Genomic DNA, 24,337 nt, shown 5'->3' on the forward strand with positions numbered 1-24,337 from the left:
AGCACCATATGTGGTCCATGGTGGGCCAGACTTCGCCTGCCGGGCTTTAGCAAGTGCATAAATCTTAAAAGTACATGCAGTAAAAATACATTTTGCTACGCCATAAAACTGTCTTTCATGCTCACTTGCATTGGGCCTACCATCGATCCTTCAAATGTCTCTAGTTAAAATAAGCAATAACCTCAGCATTATCAAGTCATTGTTTTTATGGGGGGTTAGTCCACATCAGTGTATGTATTGGACTCATTATGTATCTGTACGAGATAAAATAATTTAGAGGTAAACTGTACATGGAAAGGTTTCAAAATAATATAAGACAATACTGTACTTCATTAATTTGAATTGTATGATTACTATACCAAAAATGTGATTCCAGTTCCAGATTCTTACTACACTTTTAATTTAATTTACATACAAAACAGACAATTCTCAAGTTTTACATGTATTAAAATATAATTGTGTATATGCAGGGGGTGCAAAAGTAGGTATAAAATTGTACATAATATATGATGGATGTATTTTTTCCTGTTTATTTTTACTTTACATAAGCAAAATTAAGCATTCAACATGTTTTTTCTTTATATAGCTCCATACCTACTTTTGCACCCCTCTGTATGTATATGTATACTATATATATATATATATCTTTACAACCACATCTTTTGAAGACAGAAGAACCATTACAAGATTAGAGATGACATTTTTAAACAACACAATTTGCTATGCACAGTCAGTACTTTAGCCAAACAGACGTGCTTTTGTGCGTACAATTGGGTCAATGCGTGCATACAGCACACAGACTAACTTGAAGACTACTTTAACACCTAAGACATCAGGAATTTAGCTATTCTTATCCACTGTCTTAAATCAAGCATTTGCTTAATACAAGGATTTGTTTTACATATCAATTAAATGTCAAATACATTCTAGGAGGTTAAGTCGACAGTGAATACTTTCACTTTCAAGTGTTATGTTAGTTAAGTAGTACTGCTAATTTATTTTGATTTGTTTAAGTTTGTGGCACAAGAAATCCCCCCCCCCACCCCCCTTCAGTAGTGGACAGATACAATTTAAGACCTTTATCATAGTCGGCTTGTGAAGTGCATTACTGCAAATGGAAAATTTGACTAAGCCACCTAAATTACATTTAATTACGATGCCTGTTTGCCTATGAACCTGAATAAAGCATAACCATCAATTTGTTTTTTAATTTATAATATTTGAAACATCTATGCTTTTCCCACTATGGTAAGCACACGTCTATGGAAAAAAAGCTATAAACACATTTTAACCATCCAGGACATCATTATAAAACAAACAAAGAAGTAATTCAAAAATCATGTTAATTGGCTTAATCACCAAGCCAAAGCAGGCCTGCCTGTTACAATTGAGAAATACAGTGCCTCTTTTACTGCAAGTGGTGCAATACATTATGTGCTTATGTGAAAAATGAATGTCTTTTTTTTTCTTCCTTGAACATTTCCATCTGTACAGACGTTCCATCATTTAAAAATCGCCAGGAACTGTAGCTCTGTATTGCTGTTGTCGGGCCAAAACCTCATACGTCACCATTTGGTAACCTCCCCCCCAATTTTTTTTTTTAATAAATTAAAAAATATATACTATTGAAACAGTGCAGTGAGATGATCTCCCGCTCAGTTTCCTGAAGCATGTGGAACCCATAGATAATGTAAAAATGAACAAATGTTTAAATGTATAGGCTGTTATTTATTTTAATTTCAATTCTTTACTGCGTAGGAGAAACAAAATACATGCAAGTCAGTATCTCTTCATTATTAAACATTCTAAACTAACTAAATTCCGGTTGTTGGCCACTGCTATCATGTCACACGGTTAATGAAGATCTTACCAGTAGGTGTTGACAATGTGTTAGTACATCCACCTTATTCTCGAGTATGTGGAATAAAATTTCAAAGTAAGTCTTAAACCGGTTGCGTTCCTCTGTAAGGAAGTGGCATATCTCATTTTTGATGTGTGAAGTGGTAATTTAACTGTATTCTACATATGTCTTATCTTTTTACATTTATAACGATGTTAACATAAAGTTAATTTTAGGCAGTAGTACCACCCATCCAACATATTGGGAGATCTTTTTCCACACCCTTCTTCCCTTAGACGACACCACTTACTGTATATAGATTGCTATTATTAAGGGTTAGTATTTATTTGTACAATCTTGTGGATACTTGTGCACTCCACACATGTCTTATGAAAATAAATAATTTGTGTGCATCAGTCTTGATAAAAACGATCCCTTTGGGCACTCAAGTGATCTAAAAAAGGATGCCTCTAAATCACATTAGTTTACCTGAGTAACTACACCCTACAACTTTGTTCTTTCTCTGCACTGTACGTCCTCAAAACATTTTCCATGACTGGATTCAGCAGAATGACCTAACAACGTAAACTGCAGCTGAAAGTCACGCCTAACCAAGTTTCCAATTCACCTATGGCAAGACTACGGAATAAATTAATTTGAAAGCATAGCAAGAATCATGACATGAAGCAATAGCAGCTATATGCCAAGAGCATTCGGGATAGAAAATAGAACTGCACTCAACTTTTAACACGTTGAATCAGAAAAATAATTCAAAACCATGAGCTAGCATTCCATCCACAAAAAAGGAAGAACAAAAAAAACTCCTCCTGAACACAAACCATTTCAGAGTCTGACAGCAAAAAGGCATTGAGACACTCCCGCAAAAAGCCCAACAGCACAATGCTGGAAGTAGTCCATGAGCAGATGAGACCGGTTCAAGAACATGCCTGATGCCATGCCTGTCTTAAGATTCAACATGCTAAGGAGTGTGATATTGAGACTGCAGTCATTCAGTGACATCCCATATTTCAGAGAGCAGCGGGGGGAGCTTCTTGTCCTGAAGACGAAGGGCAAACACCTGTTCAGAGTGCACGCTGCTCAGTGTACGAAGGCTCACCAGCTTCATCAGCATGCGTGGAAACATCAAGTGATCCTGAGAAAATGAATCAAAAGGCATACTTTTACAACCGGAAAAAGTCAACAAAATCCAGACACATTTTTTTGTGTAAAACCAGGAACTCAGCTATTATGTAGTGATGTAACGAGAATGGCAATATCGTGATATTAAAACTGCCACAATGTCATCGGCAGCGTCATGTCACGATATTAAAAGCAGCACATCTGTTAAAAAAAGTCAGGTTGATTTCCATTTGTGCAGTTCTACCACCCCCTGGTGGCAAGTTTGTTTAGTGCAGTTACATTTTCATAAGGTATGTTTTGGCCCTTCTATGTTTAAAATCCACGCTAATCGTCAGTTGAAGGGTAACGCAATATCGTTGTGAACAGAGTCAATATGTGGAGGAACTCAATGTGTGCATAAATTAGCAAGGAAGTGCCTCAATATTAAGTGATTATTAGTATTAGAGATTGTAGGTGGTTTATATGCATTCTGTTATGTACAAAGCCATTTTTGGGGATATGAGCTAATTAAAAAAAAAATATTGTGACCTTTTTTTTTGTTTTTTTAATATCGCCAACCTCCCCACAATACCGTGATAATTATTGTATCGTGAGCTTCATATCGTGATAATATCATATAGCGACGTTTGGATATTGTTACATTCCTACTATTACGTAACTCAGAAAACGGTTACCTGTACTTTTACACAGTCATTAATAGCATACAGTATCTCATAAATTAGGAACATTTGTGGGTGAGGTGTGTGATAGGCCAACTAACTAACAATTCAAAATTGACATATTAGCTCCAGAGTGGATGCAGAATTTTCAGATTTACCACTATATCATACACTTGTTAATCACATTGTTAGGCACTTTACCACAATTTATAGGACTGTGGTGGAACATTAAAGGGAAAGTCGAGTAAAAAATTGTGTTACAATAATATTATCTCTGCACGGTATTTTGATTATGTGTTTGTGGAATACAAACTAAGCAACAAAATGCACTCTTTTGTATCCATGTCAAGTGGCGGCCATTTTGCCATTTGATGTTGACCAAAAATGACATAACAGTACCTATGGACGCAGCTTGTGTCTGCCACATGACCAAACCCAGAAAACAGGTGAGCCATGACAGTTGTCACCTGAGCCTTCAAACCTTTATCTCACTGAGCGGCGCAGGCTTCTCGCGAGGGTGTGAGCAAGTGGCGAGTGTTGCTTTTTCGGCAGGCTTCTTTCAGTGTTCCAAAACATTGCAAAGCCACTTGCACACTTTCCCATACCGTTTTTCTTGTCGCAATCACATTTTGAACATGTTCCAAATTTCTCCGCGAAATTTACTGTATTGCTTGTCTTTTGTTACTGTATGTTGCTGTGTAAGAGAAGATTTTATGGTTTCATCCCATGCAGCCAAAAGTTACCCCGGTCATGACCCAATGTGCTTGTGATGACAACAACAAGGTCATGTTGACACACTGTGGGTAACAAGAGAAGAGGTTACATAAACTAGTGGGCACTTACATTTGGTCTCTTTATCGTGATGTAAGAGCGCAAAGCGTCAACATAAGGTTGTTGCAGCCTCTCCACAAGATCATGATCTTGCACATTTGGACGATCTAAAAAATTGTAAAGCACAACAAACATGTCTTTAACAAAAGGGCAACAACATATCCAATGTCCTTTCAATAACTTAAAAGATTCACAATGTCTGCCAGACAGGATGAAATCTGACCTGCAGAAAATATGTTGATGGCAATAAGCAGAGCGTATTCAGCCTCGTCCAGCTGCAGGTCATTCATTCCTTTAGAAAACTCAAATATGGGATTAATGAACTCGAACTGGAGGCCTGTTGAGAACAGGGGGATATATGGAGATATATAAGTTTGTGAACCCTGCAGGCATGGTCAGATATTTTCTATGAAATATTAAAATAACCTTATTAAATGTTTAGTCATACCCCAATCTATAATGCTGACATTGAAAATAATGTACTTGAACAAAAAGAATGATAATATTGTCATTCATTCTTGAGCAAAAGTTGTTGATTTAAGAAAAAACTCAGATTTCATGGGTGCAAAAGTATGTGAACTTCTCACTTAATCAGACATTGCACCTCTTTTTTCAATGAGAACTTCATCCAAACACTTTCTTTAGTGATTTATCAGTCTTTCACATCTACTTACTTACTATTTTTTGCCACTCTTCCTTGCAAAATGCAGCCAATTGAGAGAGGTTGGATGGGCGTCCCGCCACCGTATTTTGAAAGAATTTAAGTCAGGATTTTGACTGGGCACATTCAGAACATGAATCTTGTTGTTCTTCAGCCATTCCTTGGTTGTATTGCTGGAATGCTTTGGATTATTGTCATGTTGCATGATCTTCTACCAGGCTGTAACTTCACAAAGGACGGCTTCAGGTTATGTTCCAGGATTTCACAATATCCCTCTGAATTCATGATTCCCTGGACTATGTGGAGTTGTCCAGGTCCTGAGGATGAAAAGCCAGACCAGAATTTACCATTCTCACCACCGTGCTTCACTGTAGGGAGAAGGTTCTTTTGCTGGTATGCAGTGTTGACTTTTCACCAAACATGAGTGTTTTAGTTGTGACCAAACAGTTCAATTTTGGACTCATCTGTCCACAGAAGGGACTTCCAAAAAGCTGGTTTGTCCAGGTAATCTCTGGCAAAGTTGAAATGGGCAGCTTTGATCTTTTTTGTGAGCAGAGGCTTCTACCTAGCAAGCCTTCCATGTAAGCCTTGTCGATTGACTTTTCTTCTTATTGTTGAAGCATGCACATGTGTCCCAGATGCAGCAAAAGAGGTCTGCAAATCCCTTGATGTGACGTTCGAGTTGGCTTTTTACCCGAATTATCATTTCTCTTGTGGTTCTTGCTGATATTTTAGAAGGTCGTCCACTTTTAGGCAGGATTGTAGTAATTTTCAGTGTTCTCTAGTTGCAGATGATCTGCTTCACAGTGGAATGATGAAGCTCAATTTTTTAGATGACTATAGCTTATAGCTACCCACTTCCTGAGGTCCCCTGAGATTTCTCTTCCTCTCAGCATGACCACCTGTATGGGTTCACCTGGGTGAGACTAAAGTGATGTGGTTTTGTGTCTGTTTCAGTGATACACAATTTCTTTGCTAAACCTCTCATTTCAGTGGCTAGTTTAGCTACCAATTTGTCCTACCTGATCCTACTTGACTGCTTGTTTTAAGCAATGCAGCTCAGGGTTCACTTACTTTTGCACCTACATGAATTGACCAAAAACTCTTTTTAATTAAATTTTGACTACACAACTGATTAAAAAAAAGAAAGAAAAAAAAAGAACAATGCATTGAATTGATACACCTACAACGTGATATTTCATATAAAATGTAATGGTTCCGATTGGACAACAAAATCAGATTAAAACAATTGGAAAGTCCAAATTGCTCAAGAGGTTCACAAACTTTTGAGCAGCACTGTATATATATATATATATATATATATATATATATATATATATATATATATATATAAAATAACCGTTGCTTACAATTACATATGCATGATATTAACATTTCTGTAGGGAAGCACCTGTCTGAGCGAAGTTACACAAAAGTCTCTTAATTTGTATACTTTTCAATTAATAGAGTAATGGCTTAATTTATACTAGAACCTATTGCTATTTGCACTTTTCTTACATTATGAACTGTTTATGAGAGGAATGAAATCATAGACATAAAGACTAGTAATCACTCATTGTCCATAACAACCCATTTAAAAAGTACCTGCTTTTGCGAAATCCTCCTTATTATAGCTAAAATCCTTCAGAAATGTAATGCTGTCAATGGCAGGGTTGTATCGACGAGACGTCTCCAGCAGCATAATCTGATGAAGACAAACATCATTGTTAATTTCTTATTGTAATGAAGACAAACACAAAGTTAATATATCGGGAATAACACAGATTTCATAGCATAACTGAGCTCAACAATTATCCTATAAAAGCCTATGTATGTTATGAAGTGCAGTATGTTTCATATGTGTTTGCAAAAATCTGCAAATGATTATAATTGTGCATGAGAAACTAAGAGATGATTTAAAATAATGCTTTGTAGACAGAGCAAAACAGACATTTCATAACTTAAAGCCACAACAACAAATCTAAAATAGAAATATGACAAACTTCTATGGTTGAGGTCTTCAATAGAGCAATCTGGTCTTCTCTTGTCAGCTCTAAAAATCCAGGAAGCTGCTTGGCAAAATCCACAATCTCCTGGACCGACATGATCGCCAGCTCAGTGAAGTGGGCGAAACGCTGCTGACGCACTTCTCGATTCTGTAGATCCTGATTCTGCGGCCATGGCTGTGGTTGTTTTGTTTTTTGTTTTTAAACACAGAGTCACAAATGATTAGTCATATGCACACCCACAAGGCTGATACAATGAACCTCACATATTCGGGGGTACGGCACCCACGGATTCAGGTATTTTCATTTTAAAATTGTTACATTTTTGGGGGGTGTTTACTTGGGTTTTGGGTTGCCCGCCCACATTCTCCCCATTTTTTGTGGGAAATACATATTGAATGCCTATGATCTTATTTTTTTCAAGAATTTGAGGGATTTAAAAAATGTTTCTATTATTATAACTACTATTATTATTTACCTCCTACCCCTACATGCATGTCAACAAGCATAAATTAAATGCAGATTTTCGCTGATCCGGTCCCTATCCACCGCAAATAGTGGGGTCCACTGTACATACATTGTTTCTTCAGCATAAAATTTGGCATCCCGTTATACAGTATTACAGCTCAAATTTTGGTTGGACAGCAACAGTGTGATGCTCAGAGTATGACATTTGAATCAACTGAGATACATAAAGTTGAAGTACCACTGATTGTCACAATCTGTACTGTAAGTGGAAATAGTACTACTCGTCCAGGATGGGGTACTTTTTCTTAGACTGAAGACACATATCAGGTTAAGCCTCACTCACAATCTGACAAAACTGTTTTGGATTAACAGGTGTCGCAAAATTTGGTAGCCCATAGCTGCAATGCACGATACACAGTGAACCCAGAGGAAAGTTGGATTTAAGAGTACTTGTCACATTTAGGTATCTTGCCTGACGTCCACGATGCAAGGAAAAATAATCCATTAGTAGAGCTGCCAAACTATAGAAATTCGTGCCAGTACTTTTCGGTTGGATTTCCATATAAGGAGATAGTAATTGCTTTAGCAGAGATGAACCATATGATGCTCTTTGAAGCGTTGTGTAAGGCCACTGGCCAGCGACAGATGCCTCACTTTGTGAAGGTCCACACCCGTACGATCAAACATTTAAGTTAATTTGCTAAAATGCATATTTACTTGTACATTTGTTTCCAGAATTATTACACATTCATACATTTGAGTATTTTTTGTGTGCAAGTATATAAATTGATGTGTCCAATCTGCTGCTCTCCGTCATTCACTAGCATTTACCTTAAGTATGCTAGCATCTGATTGGTTAGTGTTAGTCAGCTGATAGGGGATCAGGAAGTGTTGTCGCTCTAGCTGCGGTCAATGACGAGTAAAGTTTAAATTTAAGAATGAATCAGTCTCCAGCCTGCCTTTTCATTTTATAAACAGTGTCCCATTAATCACCAACAAATGCTCACATGATTAGACTATAGCTACGCCACGTGTATTTCTCGTACGTTTCTGAGTTTTTTTCTCGCAAATCTGTCACTTTATAAACTCACAAATTTACGATTTTTTTTCTCGCAAATTTGCCACATTTGCAGTTTTCTTCTCAGAATATTGCCCCTGCCCTCTAAAAATATATATTTATACGTGGCCCTAATACGCTGTCGTATTTTAGCAAAGCTAAAATGATTTATTTATTTATTTATTTTAATTCAAGAACATGCATTGTGCAGATCTCAAAAGTCAAAACCAAAACTAAGGACTCTGAAACAACCATATAACATTAATGATATCATAAATACTAAATATACTACTATGTTAATATACTTTTAAGCTTGTAGGTCACAGTAGCCACGTCTTGTAGCCATTCCGGAAGTTTGTGTGTTTGTCTGTCTGTTTTTTAAAGCTACTGAACGTAGAATATTCCATTTCAAATCGCTACTGCCACCTGCTGACGAAAAATGAAACTGCACATACCGTTCTTCACATACACACCACGCACATTAAGTCACATCCTCAGACAGGGCGCGGGAAATTCTAACCCGAATCCAGTCTGAAAACTATTGGCCAGAGGCTTGCAGGAGTACCCATGGTGAACAGCTCAATCTACTAATTAGAAGGCATTTCAGTCATAAATGGTCAAATAAAAAGCTTCTTGTAAAGTTATTTTTTGGGGGAAAAAAAGTTCCATATTGCAGCTTTAAACATCCGGAACAATCAGTGTTAGCAGTAACAACTTAGTGCTCAGCAATTTCCGTAACAAAATACAGATTCATAACATTTGTCAGCTCTACATTAACCCAGGGAAATTGTACATCTGACTTTAGGACAGTGTATCACAAATGTATATTGCAATTAATCTTTTTGTTTTCCCCGCTAGGAGGAACAAGTTGTACTGGTGATGTACAAGCTTGGCACATCATGATATATTACAAGCAAAGCAAAATAACACTTTGTGCCTATTCTCGTCTTGCAGTATCTGCCGGAAGAAGTCCAACCCCCTTAATTGATGCATTGGTTTAATGACAGCCACTGTCTTCTCTTCTAAAATGCTACAAGGACGTTGTTCCCCAGAACACGCATGTCACACGATAGCGAGACATAATTCTATCATGGAGGCCACATAAATAGTACGAAATGTGAAGTACTTGAGTGTGACTCCTGTGGCACACCAATCATACGACGACCATGTCAACCATTTCCTTTTACGGTCAGACGAAAGCTCCTGTTAACCGTGCTGATACAAAAGGCGTAGGGTGCAGTATGCATTTTTGATTTTATGAATTTGCATGTGCAGAACCAACAGTCTGTCTGTGACCATCAACATCGATGACAACATGCAACTAAGTGTCACTATTTATCCGAATTTTCCACGATACGTCGCACATAGAAACATGTATGGTGGGATGTGAGTGAAGCTTAAGGAAACAAAACAATAACAAATGACATTGTTACAATAAAATACAGAGATATGAACTTACCGTCACTTTTGGTCGATCGAGAAAAGATCTCTTGTTGCATTGCTTCTGCATGGCCACCAGCTTCTCAATCATTTCCTGCTGCTGTGGATCCAGTGAAGAGACTTCCTGTGGAGGAGTGGGAGTGACCACTGTGGACGAGCGCGCCGTTTCCTCATCCTGCTGCTTCTTCATCTTCTTCAGACGGATTTGCTCTTCAGAAAGCACACCTGTGTGCCAAAGGGGACAGAGTTTGCAACTAATGCAACGTCAAAAAGTGAATAACTACTATACTACATTGCTAATATACACAATAACAGTGAGATTTCACACACTCACACTGCTCTAGCATGCCTGCCTCGCGACACTTGCGCAGGCGGCACTGCTGGCACTTGCGTCGCATGTACATGTCCATTTCACAACGTCCATTGTTCTTGCAGGAGTACTGGGCACTTTTAATGACACTACGTCGAAAAAAGCCCTTGCAGCCCTCACAGCTGAGTACATTGTAGTGGAATCCAGAGGCCTTGTCACCGCATACACTGCACACCTCATTTCCCAGCATCTTCGGGGCAGGACCCTTCTTTCTCTTCACTGGCTGTCCATCTACATAACACGTCAATTAAAAAAAAGAGGTGTTAAGGCAATTAAATGTCATTTTAACAAACAAAACATCTATTTTATGGGAAATTGAAAATTCCAGAAAAGAAAGAAACTCACCCCTCCTTCTCTTATGGTCAACTGACAATAGTCGTAACAATTGATTAGACACTAATCAGAACACCACAGAGACTGTCGCTGTGACTTCTAAAACTAAACAGTATATTGGACATATGATATCAACAGTGTCAAAATACAGGGTGGAGGAGAAACCGATCTCGGCCATTGCAGATTCTGCTAAGATCACACACTGTACGATTAACAAACTCAATATTTAAAAACAAGAATGAGACCAGATACACCTATGTTTTTTTCTGTTGCATTGCATTCGCAAAAACAATGTTTAAGTGAAGTGATGCTTTAGTAACTAAAACAACTACTACTGCATCCAATCCACAAACCACAGATGCCACATTTAAAACAGGCCACAGACTCATTTTAACATGAATAAAAATGGGGAAAAAGATAAGATTATAATTAGGGGTGTCAAAATGAGTGTGTTAATTTTGAGTTGATTTAAAGTTCATTCAACGACAACGCCACAAATTTTTCAAACGCACGATTAATGACCAGCCCTTACCTGGAAAGCCTGTAATGGGGGAATTCCAGTCGCAATGCAGCAGACATTTCCACGTCAAAAATTAGCAGCAATAAATTTAATAATAATGCATATATTTGGAGAGACTGGGGTAAAGTTGTGTTTTACAATTTTAGAAATGTGCAGAATTTCAAAAGCTACTTCATGTTAAAGATTAGAAAGCTCTTAATATGAAAAGAAAAATACACTGCGCTGTCACAGACTTACAAAATGCAATTATGCCAGCTTGTGACCTCAACACAAATCAATATCACGCTCATTTTTTTATAGTACATGTTTTTAATTTTAACTCAACTTTATGAATTATGAAATTACTGTATCAATGACTAAAAGATGCTGCCATATTTCTATTAGTTTAACATTTTTGTTTCCACTTTTATGTTAACAAGAGTATGAAAACTTAGGGATTTTTTTTTTTTACTGTACATTTATAATATAAAATGTGTGATTAATCGTGAGGTAACTATTGAAGTCATGCGATTAATTACGACTAACATTTTTAATTACCTGACACCCCTAATCATAAAGTAAGGCCGGCCACCTTTAAATAATCCCTATGAAACAAAGGTAAGTCTTCTGTGAAGAACGTATTACTAATTTCACACTTCAGTGACATGACATATTACTACCATTTCACAGCACGAATACAGGTTAGCTATTCAATTCAATTAAATAAATAAAAAAGATAAAGGCTCTAAATTCAAATTAATGTCCAAAACAATCAAACTTGAGCAAATATCGACTACACAAATAAAATCCGTATAGTGGAACTATTTTCTTAAGTGATCAGTCACCTGTGCCGTTGGATGTATCGCCTACATCGGGCTTGGTATCACTCAGCTCAACTGGTAAAGGGCTGCTCATCCCAGTGGCAGAAGGGCCATTATGAGGGGTGGCAGGGAAGTCATCTGGCTGGGACAGGTCGCCAAGAGATAGTAGACTTTCTTGCTTCATTGTGGTGCTGCAGTTGCTCTCCTCCACCATGCAATTAAGTTGCAGCTCCCCAGCCCCATCGAAAACTTTACTCTCATCTGGCCAGTGGGACAAAACTGTCACTACTTTTCCACACATCAAATAACTCATTTTTATGTTTGAGCCTGTCAATTTAGGGAACCGTCATACTACATGTCAAGCATAATACAGTTAAATTAGGTTTATAATGTTTTGAAAAAGACCATGATGACATTTTATCTTAGTCAAATAATTAAGGACAAACATCTTACCATGACCAACATCTGGGACATCAGTCACAGGCAGCGCTGACATCTTCTGTACAGCTGGTTGTCATAACGAAATCTATGTACCTATGTAAAAAATAAAATAAAAAAATAAACAAGTAAAGAGGGGGTGCAAAAGGTGGCAAGACTCAATGATGATGGTAGTACAATGTATTGTGATAGTTGCTCAATGGGTTAAGTCATTTTCATTCTCTTTATTATAAAAATAAATGAATAAAAAGAAGTTCCATCATGATTAACAAATTTGTCAATGAGGTGAAATTTCTCCAGTCTTAAAATTATAACAGCAAGGTTATGTTGTCTTCACCATCGCCAAGCAAGCTACTTCCAAATTGAAACGCATTATAAATACTAGTTACTGGGGGTGTTTAAAAAAATATATATAGATTTGCCGATATATTGCGATATTACAGTGTGCAATTCTTGTATCGATTCAATATGCGGCCGAATCGATGTTTAAACATCCATTTTTTATGTAAATATTCAACAAAACGTCTTACTTAGGCTTCACACTTAAAGCATGGAACAATGTTATATATAACATTAAGCCTTAATATTTTTATTTCAATGCAGATTACAACCTGTTTGTTAAATACAGTGTCTCACAGTTTCAGTTAAAGAAATAATCGTACAGTGTCCATGTACAAGTTTACTAATAAGCATTTTCTAAATTTGAGTAAATCGCAATAATCGACTTACTGATTCGTATCGGGATTAATCGGTATCGAATCCAATCGTGACCCATGAATCGTAGTACGGATCGAATCGTCAGGTACTTTGCAATTCACACCCCTACTAATTACCATGTAGCCTTATAAGACTATAAAGCCCGTAACGATAACGATTAATCCCGATACGAATCAGTAAGTCGATTATTGCGATTTACTCAAATTTAGAAAATGCTTATTAGTAAACTTGTACATGGACACTGTACGATTATTTCTTTAACTGAAACTGTGAGACACTGTTTTTAACAAACAGGTTGTAATCTGCATTGAAATAAAAATATTAAGGCTTAATGTTATATATAACATTGTTCCATGCTTTAAGTGTGAAGCCTAAGTAAGACGTTTTGTTGAATATTTACATAAAAAATGGATGTTTAAACATCGATTCGGCCGCATATTGAATCGATACAAGAATTGCACACTGTAATATCGCAATATATCGGCAAATTGATTTATTTTTTTTAAACACGCCTAGTAACTAGTATTTATAATGCGTTTCAATTTGGAAGTAGCTTGCTTGGCGATGGTGAAGACAACATAACCTTGATGTTATATTTTAAGACTGGAGAAATTTCACCTCATTGACAAAATTGTTAATCATGATGGAACTTCTTTTTATTTAACGTTTTGCAACATTGAATCAATATCATTAGTTCCACTTTTCCAACCAAATGAATGGAGAGTACTGCATTGCCTAGGTGGCGCTATTGAGTGATTTATTTATTTTTTGCATTTTTCAATTGGATATCATTAGTTGTACTTTTTTATCTAAATGAATGGAGGGTACTGCATGCCTTGGAGGCGCTATTGAGTGATTTTTGTTGTTGTTGCATTTTTCAATTGGATATTAGCTTCATTAACTTTTCCATCTCAATGAATGGAAGGGTACTTTCTGATAAACTTAAAAATTTCACGCCTTCCGGGTTCAAGTGTTCTTTTTATTCATTTATTTTTCAACTACAATTAATAATTTGTAATTTTCACATAATTTATCTTTCAATTTACTTTATAAGCATTCATCTTTGCAATCAGCTATTAGCATTCAGCTACTAGAATTCCCATGCAATTTCTGCAGAAATTTCACTCATTCTAGTTACATTTGTTTTTTTCTGTTATTCTTGAATACTTTTTTGGGGGGTTGAATTTTGCTGACCAACCTAGCTCAGTTGTGGGCAATAACGCACTAATGAGCTAGTTTGACAACCGACATCGACTCCTACACAAGAAGAAAGGAAACTAATGTCATGTCACTGTTTGACACCAGAGGCGGTGGGGTGGGGGATGATCACTAAGATTGTGTGAGAAGAGTTGGGTCTTCCGCTACTAAAAAAATTGTTTTTATTAAATATCAATAATATTATATGCAAATTGTTCCGGTGGCTAGGGACCACTACACTAACCACAACCCAATTTTAAATAATCTTTGACCACAATTATAAAAAGAAAGGCAGAAAAGCAGAAATGAAAGTTGGTCATGTGCCGCGTGTAGATGCTTTCAGGAAACCAGCAGACCCAGACATGATCTTTGCTTTGCTGAACCAAGCTTGTAAGAATATGGGTTTAAAGTATCTTAAATTATAAACATGTTTAAATATTATGATAAAAAATACAGTATAAACTGCATCTGCGACATTTGCGTGGTGGCCTCACATGAAACAATTTGGGTAGAAAGACACCTGAAAAATCTCCTTAAGAGTTCAGTTCATCTTCATTTCTATCACTTCCAAAAATTACACTAATAGGGCAGTTTTTAACATGCAAATCAATCTTGAAATAATATTACAATATAGACAGTCTTATTTGGAGGAATGGAAACAACTTTTTGCTGAATTAAAATCCATATTATGCAAGACTGTTTTTTTTTTTAATTCACGGGCCTATGACGTCAAAGAAAATCATTTAAATATACACTGCTCAAATTCACTTGAAGGCTTCACAAAAGTCAACATTTTTGTCATTTCTATTCACAAAACTAAACAAATCGTTATGAGCAATAGGCCACATTAGAATTGCCGGCAGTCAAAAATGTCATTATTTGGATTAAAGCATGAATACCTGCTTTTATTTATTTTTCATTTTATATTTACATTAAATATGTCAACATGTTTTACCAGTGACGCCAGAAAGCAGAATGCCTTTTCAGCCATGATTAAAGTAAAAGCAAGCGTGCAAATTGTGCTGTGAACCTCTTCATTCATAAAGTATTCAAGTTTAGCATTCGGACAAAATAGCATCAACAACTATCAAGTTAAGCGTCTAGCAAATTGTAGCATTAAATCAAACTGTGATTTTGTAGAAAAAAAAGAAAGTGTAAATTTTGACAATCACAACACCTTTTGCTTAAGTTAGCAATGGCTCCAGACTAAGCTTACCTCTGATGCTGATATCTTATTTCTCGCCTCATGCATGCTAGTCCATCACGGTCTCAGTCTGCCGATATCATTGTGCCAATGGAGGACCTGCTTGACTTGATGAGGCTTGAGGGTGCCAATACTTTGTGACTTATTGGGCCCAAGTTTGCTGACTTGCTAAGAGAAGGGGTGAAGATGAGTTCCTTCCTCCAAAGCTCTGTGGGAGACAAGAAAGAAAACAGGGTAAAAGAAGGGGGAGGGAACACAAGAGGTCACTATTGGTCACTTGCACAGCTCTTCAATCCCCAGCAGTGCTCCAGTCCTTTCCTGTTCGAGCAGCTTATTTTACAAAGACACACAACATAGCAGACAACAAATGATGAGCACCCCCACGAACCCGCTCACAGCGACATGAGTTCCACTGACACACGAAAACAAAGCTCACCTGCCTGAAAGCCGGTTCGCTCATAAAATGTCTGACAGTGTTAACTCTCACAACAACTAACCTCACTTGGATGTGATACATTTGAAAATATTGATAGTTCACGCACAATACCTATGTTAACCAATAAATGAAGTTCATTGGAAAAATTCTGTTTTTGCTTATAAAACCTTTCTACTGCCGTGACCTTATGTCATCCCCACCCTGATTTTTCTGTTCAAGTCCAATGTCCACTCCATCTTATCGGTCAGTCACCTTTTGTTTTCATCGAGTGCTGGGAATTAAGCATTTAAAAATGAAAGAAATAAACAAAAGACAGACTGTATTAAATGTCAAACGTGACATTATTGTGATCTACTCTAGTCACTACAACCACAAATAATAACGGATTTTTAATTTCAAATACTGGAGCATTATATCCAATCCACCAGTGTTCATTGGCAGTTGTTTTTGGGGGGGTAACTGTCAGATTATTTCAGCGCTTGTATCAACTGCAAATATTTAAACCATGTCCAAATTTAATATCCTGGAGTTGACATAACAAAGTCTTTTTATCACAATTGTAATGTTTTATTCAGAGATTTCTGCATTTTGTGAACACAATTAACTGTGTCAAAATGTCAGAGGTATTTTGAGTAGGATGTTGTCTCATCACTAAGTAAATTGGGCCAGGTCAACCAGCATCACAAGTCAATCAGTGTTTTACATTTGAAATTTGAGGATGGTCCGGAACTATCAATGACTCTGTGGAAAAAAAGTGTAAGTCTGCAAAAGAAAATTACAGTATTGCTATTTTTTTATGGTTTCGGCTGGCACACCCTTTGATGAAGCAAAAGTGGACAACCATACTCAGCAACATCTTGGTGCGAAAGCAAAGAATCAGTGCTTTCACAGGGAGGGGCTGTCAACAAAATAATCAAAGTTCCCACAAATACGCCTGGAAGAAGAAGTGCATCGTTGTTACACACCATTTCACACACTCCTAAAACGTTTTCACTTCTCTGACCAGAAACAGAGGCTTGAGTAACAAACAAAATAATAACTTCAAATATTTCTGGATGATGATTCACTATCTAAATGAATATAGCAGTTTTAGGGAATTGTTGACATTATGCCTCAAGTGACAAACTAGTACACACACAAATAGGTACGAAATAAAAAACGGCTGTGCAGTCAGTTCAGACCAGAGGTGCAGGCCAGAATTTGGACAATCACAAGGACTGCAACCTGGCCAACAAACAAACCTTTTTTGTGAGAGAATATAATAAAAATAATATAAAATTGAGATATGTAACCATCCACTTTCTGATACAAAAATTATTTTTATTGAATTAAACCTATAAAAGTTAACAGTTAATATTTGTTTTTATTACATCTACTTTGGTGGTGAGGTATAAAGTTAAATTCCAAATTCAGTACTTATAGACATAATTATACACAATTTACATAACAAATTACATCATTTTAATACATTTGTACAAAAAAACGTACTGAATGGCAAGCCAAGGTGATTCATTTGACAGTGACCTGGCTCTGTTTCTGTTCTGTTTATTATTGTATAGCAACGTATCTGTCTTGACCCAAATTTTACAGAATTTGTTGTGCCTGACTGTTCGGAGTCAAAAATCAACAAAATACTTCCCTGTGTGAGTAATTACAAAAGTTTGACAAAAAAAATAACTCCGAAAATATTTTCAAGATGGGGAGACGTATTGCTTCCATATTATTCAACTTAGCAGGTGCTAATTCTTATAAGGACCAAACGGATTCGAACTTAAACGGACCAAAGCATTTTGGGTCCAATTTAAGACAAGACTGTCGCTCGATTGTGCTGCAGTTATAAGTTGATTTAACAGTTATCCTACAGCCTCTTAGATGATATATTGTTTGGAACATTAGCGCTATTTCGCAATCGCGCAGAGGTAACCGTGCAGAGTGAGCGTAGGCCTTGGTAAATACAGTAGTTACCTGACAAAACTCCGACTAAGTTGTACGTGTTTTGAAGAGCTAGACAATTCTATAATATTCCCATAGAACGTGTCGATCTTTGTGCGACCACATGTTGACAACTCTAGCAAAGTTAACAAGAAGTCATAACAGTAAACAAAAACACTGTTGGGGCGTTAGCTTTAAATGTAGTGCAACTAAATGCTGGCAAATATAATGACTGTCATAGGCACTATAAGGAATTTTGACACTGGCCTTAAAACGTTCGATTATTTGTCTAAATGAGATACACAAAGCGAGCGAGTTTTGTTTGATGGGTAATCTGACCAACGCCAACATCTACATTAGCGAGCCGCATTCGAAATGAACTCTCTTGTAACCCCTTTAACTTCGTGCTCCCAATACGACAAAGGGCAACCCCGATTCAAGCGGAAATTTGTAAACTTGCCTGTTAGTTTGCGAATCTGTCGCCTCTTTTACTGAGATTGCACTGGACGTTTATGTCTACTGACAGCGGTTTTGACAACCGAAGCGAGCTAGTTAGCATGCTAGCTAAACATCGTAGTTGCATCATATGATGCAGCAGAGGCCCCGCAGCCGACACAGGAAGTGCAGAAAACTCGTTTATATTCAACGGGTACAACAACAGAGAACACATGGTTCAACACCTGTTCGTATGAAAACAACTAATCTGAAAATATTTGAATATCGTGGAAATCGTAATTAAGGAGTTCAATTCAAAAAGTGAAACCTATAAAATTCCCAATGTAATGATAATTATCACGTAAAAGCCATATTGACAATATCACATAAACAATCAAAAGCATTTGCAATATGGACATTAGGTAGGATTTGGCCTTCTAAAATGTATTACATGAGTTTTATTCTGTGAATTGAACTGCTGTAATAATAATTTGCTCAATATTCTAATTTAGTAAAATGTCATATACCAGTTTATGGATCCCACTTAAAAATTAATAAATAATACATCAAATGTTTCAAACCTGCTGTACATTATAGCCTATGATACAAATCCATCGGTCTTCACTGTTTCTTGAAACAATTTGCAATTTCCCATATACATATACCGTATAGACTTTTCAGTCATGGTAAAGAATTTGTTAGCCTGCCATGTTGGAGGTTAAGATCACGAGGTTTTGCAAGGCTTCAACATCTTCATCCAGTTGAGAGGACACTGCCCACACCCAGGGACGCAGCTGCTGATCAACCAGCTCCACTAATGATCGTCTCAGCCCCCAAGAAAGGGAGAATTTATTACTTTATTTCATTAGACACGCAATATGTTCTGGACCAACACAATGTTTGTCCAGCATGGCGGCCACAGCCATATCCAGGTGTGCAGTGAGTGAACACAAGACGGCGGCACGTAGGCCTATGTGGGCAAGTGGTACTGGTAATTAAGCACGTATATGGAATCCAATCTGGGTTCCAGCCTTCTGAGGAGATTGCATGTTCTCCCAGACTCCCACTGTGTGGATTCATTTGGGATAATATGGCTCTCTCCCACATAACAAAACATGCATTTTAGGTTAAAGTCTACATAGTATATGAAATGTCTATATGTGCACTGCGATTGACTGGTGTTCAGTTCAGGGTGAACCTCCTTGCTCTTTGTCAACTGAGATTGGCTCCTTGCAACTCGTAACAATGTTAATTAGTACTTTGAGTTGGCATTAGAAATGAAAAGTACAGACAGTACAAGACTACAAGTACAAAACTATACACAGGCCTACTGATACAGATGGCAGACAAGTAAAAACGCCTCTAGAGGTCACTGTTGCATGGTTTACACACCTTTATTGCAGGCGGAAACAGGAAGAAAGCAACATCACTCCTGCGTCACCCGGTGATTTGAAAACACGAGTCTCTGTGCACAAACAAACCCGTTTGTTTGACATCGTTTAGGGTACAGCGAAACCATGCCCGTCACTTGTGCGTCATTGGGATGCAATAATAAGTTTGTGAAGGGATCGGACATACGATTTTATAGGTAAGTCTGTATCATGACATTAATGAGGCATTAATCGCACACCTTGTTTCAACGTCAGCGTCGCTACTATATAAAGGGGAATATCGGTCCATTATCTTTTCACGTAATCGCTATGATTTTACTAGTTCCACCTGAGATGACAGCTACGTAGCCATGTAACGCTAACATCAGTAGGTGTTATCATAACAACGACGTACGTCATCATCTGGTCGTGTGTACAATGATCACAACTTCAGGACTGCATACATACGTACTTTATCCCATTTGCTTTGAATTGAGTAATAAACGTATGTGACAGACCTCAATGATCGTATCAATTTTATGTTGCCCAACTGACATTAAATGTTTTTCTGCGAAACAGGAGCATAGCTCACTGTCCAAAAGGAATGTTACGTAAGGTGTTGTTTTTAACAAATTAAATATTGATCATGAAGATGATTGCCAGTTTTATCAGTACAGTAAAGCTTATCTTCCTATATCTATCTTAAATTCAAGGTAATAATATATGACATATCTACTGAAATAAACATGCTAGATAACGGTTTCATGTAGGCACAAATTGTTTTATTTTTTTAAACAATTATCAAAAGTAACATTTTCACCATGTAGCTCATGAAATGATTGATAGAAATTATACAAATACTTTTAAATCGTACTACCTGCGTAGGTTTGCTTCATTTCCCTGTTGTAATACAGTTTATTGAATCACAATCCCTGATGCAATGCTTCAATATTCTTAAAACCACCTTTTCAATTTTCTACCTGTCAGGTTCCCATTGAGCAAACCTTCACTTTCTGCCAGATGGGTTCAAAGTCTGGGGTTGAGAAACTTCATCCCAACTGCCAACACCTGCCTGTGTTCAGAGCATTTTTCACCTGACTGCTTCAGGGACTACAATGGGAAACAGTTTCTGAGGGAGGATGCTGTGCCGTCCTTGTTCCCTCATGGGCAAGACTCTTCAAAGGTCCGGGTTCAATATATTATTTCCTCACTCACTCACAATGTTCAAACAAGTCATCCTCTCTATTACGGTCAAATGAATGACCTCTTTAAAATGTTTGACAGATTGAACTACGGAAACGAGCAACATTGCCACTACCTAAAGATACCAGCATCACAAATAACATAGGACCACAGGCAGAGAGGGACAAACCGAGAGAGATTGTTGGTCTACGCAAAGAAAAAAGAGGCGGCGGAAGAGTAAGTTTTCTATTTTGTTTACTGGTGCCATCTAGCTTTCTCTATTGCTGAGGCGAGGTCACTGGACCAATAATTTGTCCCATATGGACCCAGATTTACAGCCAAAACAGAAGATTTATTATTCAAAACCATGTCAGTGTGCTTTTAAGTAAGTGTTGGAGATTTTTCGTCTATTAGAGATAGTGTGAGAAGGGGTGAGAAGCTCTGTCATCTAATGTCTGTAATATGGAGTACTGTGAAGATGTTCTAGCATTTGCAACTCTACAGAAAAAAAAATTCTCCTCTGCTGGATTTTGTTTTGGTTATTATTTTTTTTTTAATATATCATCTTTGGTACAGGTGCTCTACTAGGCTCCCATGTAATTTATTACAATGCTCCCGAGTAGAGCCCGACCGATATGCTTTTTTTTTTAGGCCGATGTTGATACCGATTTTTGGCAGAAAAAAATACTGATTACCGATTAATCAGCCGTTTATTTAAAAATAAAACTCAATCAAAATATACACATATTTTGATTGAGTTTTATTTTTAAATAAACGGCTGATATAAATATGTATATATATATATATATATATATATATATATATATATATATATATATATATATATATATATATATATATATATATATATATATATATATATATATATATATATATATATATATATATATATATATATATATATATATATATATATATATATATATATATATATATATATATGGGAATAACTTGATAATTCCAACCCTTAATGTTGAGTGTCAAGCAGAGAGGCAAATGGGTCCCAATTTTAGAGTCGTTGGTATGACCCGGCCAGGGATTGAACCTATGACCTCCCAGGCTCCCAGTTTCAGGGCGGACACTCTACCACTAGGCCACTGAGCTGTTATTTAAAAAATAAAATAAAAAATAGGATGGCGTGTGTGCTGTATCTGGCTTCATCTGTTTAGAGCCAAATCACGGTCTTTTATTTCATGATTTCATGTTTAATGATGCTTATTATTGTTCCAGGGTGGACGAGGTGGCCGCGGTGCAAAACATCTGTCTGACAGGTGAGACTCTTTGGGTTTAGATAATGCAACTATTGCCAAAACAGAGTTGTTGTTTTTTTTAAATACACTTCTTCTCATCAAATAAATATAGCTTTCTGAAATGTAAAAAAATAAATAAAAAAATGCCAATGTATTTTCTCCAATTACAATGTTTTCAGTTCAACTCACACAAAATGTGACATTCTTTTGTTTATGAAGATTTCCCCAGGGGTTAACTAATTTTACCACCTGATCTGAAATCATCCCTTTAAAATGTTCAAATGTCTCCAACAAATACAGTCGCCTGATCCATGGTCAAACAATCATAAAACCAGTGTTAACATTTAAAAGTCAATTTTGATGATTGCCCATAAGGATTCCCATTTTGTAATGTGCATACAAACATAAAAACGTAAGTTACATATCATAAGTAACATTTTTGTTTGATAATAGAATGTTTACTAAACTGCTATGTTATTGCATCACCACTGTCGCTAAAGTATGAACTATCCAAGTCTAAATGAATATGTTTTTGAGCAATTCAGTGCTTTTTGAAAATAAAATTTGAGTCTGTTGTGTGGGGAACATTGACAGAAATCTGTGTAATTCAGTTTAGCATACAAAAGTAGAAAAAGTTGAAGTAATTTCATTCATTCGTAGGCATGCTGGGTACACGCTGCCAGCCAATCACAGGCAATCATATTTTGGTTTTTCTTGATTCCTTTAGATAATATATTTTGTATTGTAGAAAGAGTGCTTGTAACTAAATTAATAGTACCGGTACTTTTCATATTTTGGTTTTTTTATTGTTTGTTTTTTCTTGATTCCTTTAGATAATATATTTTGTATTGTAGAAAGAGTGCTTGTAACTAAATTAATAGTACCGGTACTTTTCATATTTTGTTTTTTTTGTTGTTTGTTTTTTCTTGATTCCTTTAGATAATATATTTTGTATTGTAGAAAGAGTGCTTGTAACTAAATTAATAGTACCGGTACTTTTCATATTTTGTTTTTTTTATTGTTTGTTTTTTCTTGATTCCTTTAGATAATATATTTTGTATTGTAGAAAGAGTGCTTGTAACTAAATTAATAGTACCGGTACTTTTCATATTTTGTTTTTTTTATTGTTTGTTTTTTCTTGATTCCTTTAGATAATATATTTTGTATTGTAGAAAGAGTGCTTGTAACTAAATTAATAGTACCGGTACTTTAGTTCAAAAGAGCAATCAAGAGGCTATATCACAGAGTCCCGGTCCAGTTACTTATGTCTTTTCTATCTCTCATGCAGGCAGAGCTTTGGAGGCAAGAACAGAGTTTACGACAGCAAAGGTCGACTGTTGTCCAACGGCAAGGACATGTGCGACTGTTTGGATGTGGACTGCATGGGTTGTTTTTATCCCTGCCCCGACTGCAGCTCACGCAAGTGTGGATCCGAGTGCCGCTGTGACAGGAAGTGGCTTTATGAACAGATGGAGGTGGAGGGAGGAGAGATCATCCGCAACAAGTTTGCTTTTTAATAAAGCAAAGTGAACTGTTTATACTGTACTACGCTAGTTGGCCGCAATCTAATGAGATCCAATGGAGCGTTATGAACAATTCTACACGTACAAAAAGTCATTATTTTCAAAGGCACCACCGAAAGAGAAGTATACACTGCATATGCTTAATGGCTGTGGCCTACAGTGCTGTAGAACTGCATTACATCATACATAGGAGTTTTTACATTATTTAGCTACATGACAGGGTCGCATTGGATCTCATTGATGGACTCATTCTGAAAGGATGCTCGGAACCAAATCACGTTCCTTTTACCAATGCAGCTTTTACCCACGTGGGAGTACGAAGGACTTTTTTTTTTTTTTTAATACAACTTGACATCATGATACATCATGCCCAGGACGGAAGCGTATTCATTATATAGTGAGAATTTTGATTCATTTGGGTTTGCCTTCTCTTACTTTTAAGCCTGTTTTGTTTACTGTCTATTGTTGTGCCAATTCATGTCAATAAACTTTATCACCACTTTTAAA

The 24,337-nt window shown here is 36.7% G+C and overlaps 2 protein-coding genes across 5 annotated transcripts; one reads left to right on the forward strand and one right to left on the reverse strand.

Annotated features, from left to right (window-relative positions):
• Positions 1–376: 376 nt before the first annotated feature.
• On the reverse strand, positions 377–18,678 carry nr1h3 (nuclear receptor subfamily 1, group H, member 3). 4 transcript variants are annotated; one of them, XM_086071318.1, is made up of 12 exons: positions 18,510–18,678; positions 15,721–15,889; positions 12,579–12,659; positions 12,150–12,386; positions 10,818–10,838; positions 10,437–10,703; positions 10,122–10,327; positions 7,135–7,314; positions 6,737–6,836; positions 4,694–4,807; positions 4,483–4,577; positions 377–2,993 (listed from the first exon to the last, which is right to left on the reverse strand). In XM_086071318.1, the coding sequence occupies exons 3-12, from the start codon at positions 12,619–12,621 to the stop codon at positions 2,847–2,849; spliced, it is 1,410 nt and encodes a 469-aa protein (XP_085927444.1). In that variant the 5' UTR covers positions 12,622–12,659; positions 15,721–15,889; positions 18,510–18,678; the 3' UTR covers positions 377–2,846. The 4 variants fall into 4 exon arrangements, with proteins under 4 accessions (XP_085927444.1, XP_085927443.1, XP_085927446.1 ...); XM_086071317.1 differs by having other exon boundaries at positions 15,694–15,889; XM_086071320.1 differs by lacking the exon at positions 10,818–10,838 and having other exon boundaries at positions 15,694–15,889.
• A 1,223-nt stretch (positions 18,679–19,901) lies between these two features.
• arl14ep (ADP-ribosylation factor-like 14 effector protein) lies at positions 19,902–24,337 on the forward strand. Its single transcript, XM_086071598.1, has 5 exons — positions 19,902–20,072; positions 20,842–21,037; positions 21,139–21,273; positions 22,288–22,328; positions 23,596–24,337. Exons 1-5 carry the CDS (start codon positions 20,002–20,004, stop codon positions 23,822–23,824), a joined length of 672 nt encoding a protein of 223 aa, XP_085927724.1. The 5' UTR covers positions 19,902–20,001; the 3' UTR covers positions 23,825–24,337.

Source organism: Leptonotus elevatus, chromosome 3 (assembly GCF_054856555.1).
Source record: "Leptonotus elevatus isolate MCC_2025b chromosome 3, RoL_Lele_1.0, whole genome shotgun sequence".
NCBI classification, from domain to species: domain Eukaryota; kingdom Metazoa; phylum Chordata; class Actinopteri; order Syngnathiformes; family Syngnathidae; genus Leptonotus; species Leptonotus elevatus.

What these genes read in the sequence shown, in the direction of transcription:
- nr1h3 (XM_086071318.1), bottom strand. Translation starts at nt 12,621, where the DNA reads ATGTCAGCGCTGCCTGTGACTGATGTCCCAGATGTTGGTCATG. An exon ending in TGTCCCAGATGTTGGTCATG is followed by an intron (nt 12,387 to 12,578) that starts GTAAGATGTTTG and finishes CCCACTGGCCAG; the next exon opens with ATGAGAGTAAAGTTTTCGAT. An exon ending in TGAAGACCTCAACCATAGAA is followed by an intron (nt 6,837 to 7,134) that starts GTTTGTCATATT and finishes TGTCTTCATCAG; the next exon opens with ATTATGCTGCTGGAGACGTC.
- arl14ep (XM_086071598.1), top strand. Translation starts at nt 20,002, where the DNA reads ATGCCCGTCACTTGTGCGTCATTGGGATGCAATAATAAGTTTGTGAAG. An exon ending in TCGGACATACGATTTTATAG is followed by an intron (nt 20,073 to 20,841) that starts GTAAGTCTGTAT and finishes TCTACCTGTCAG; the next exon opens with GTTCCCATTGAGCAAACCTT. An exon ending in AAAAAAGAGGCGGCGGAAGA is followed by an intron (nt 21,274 to 22,287) that starts GTAAGTTTTCTA and finishes TTATTGTTCCAG; the next exon opens with GGTGGACGAGGTGGCCGCGG.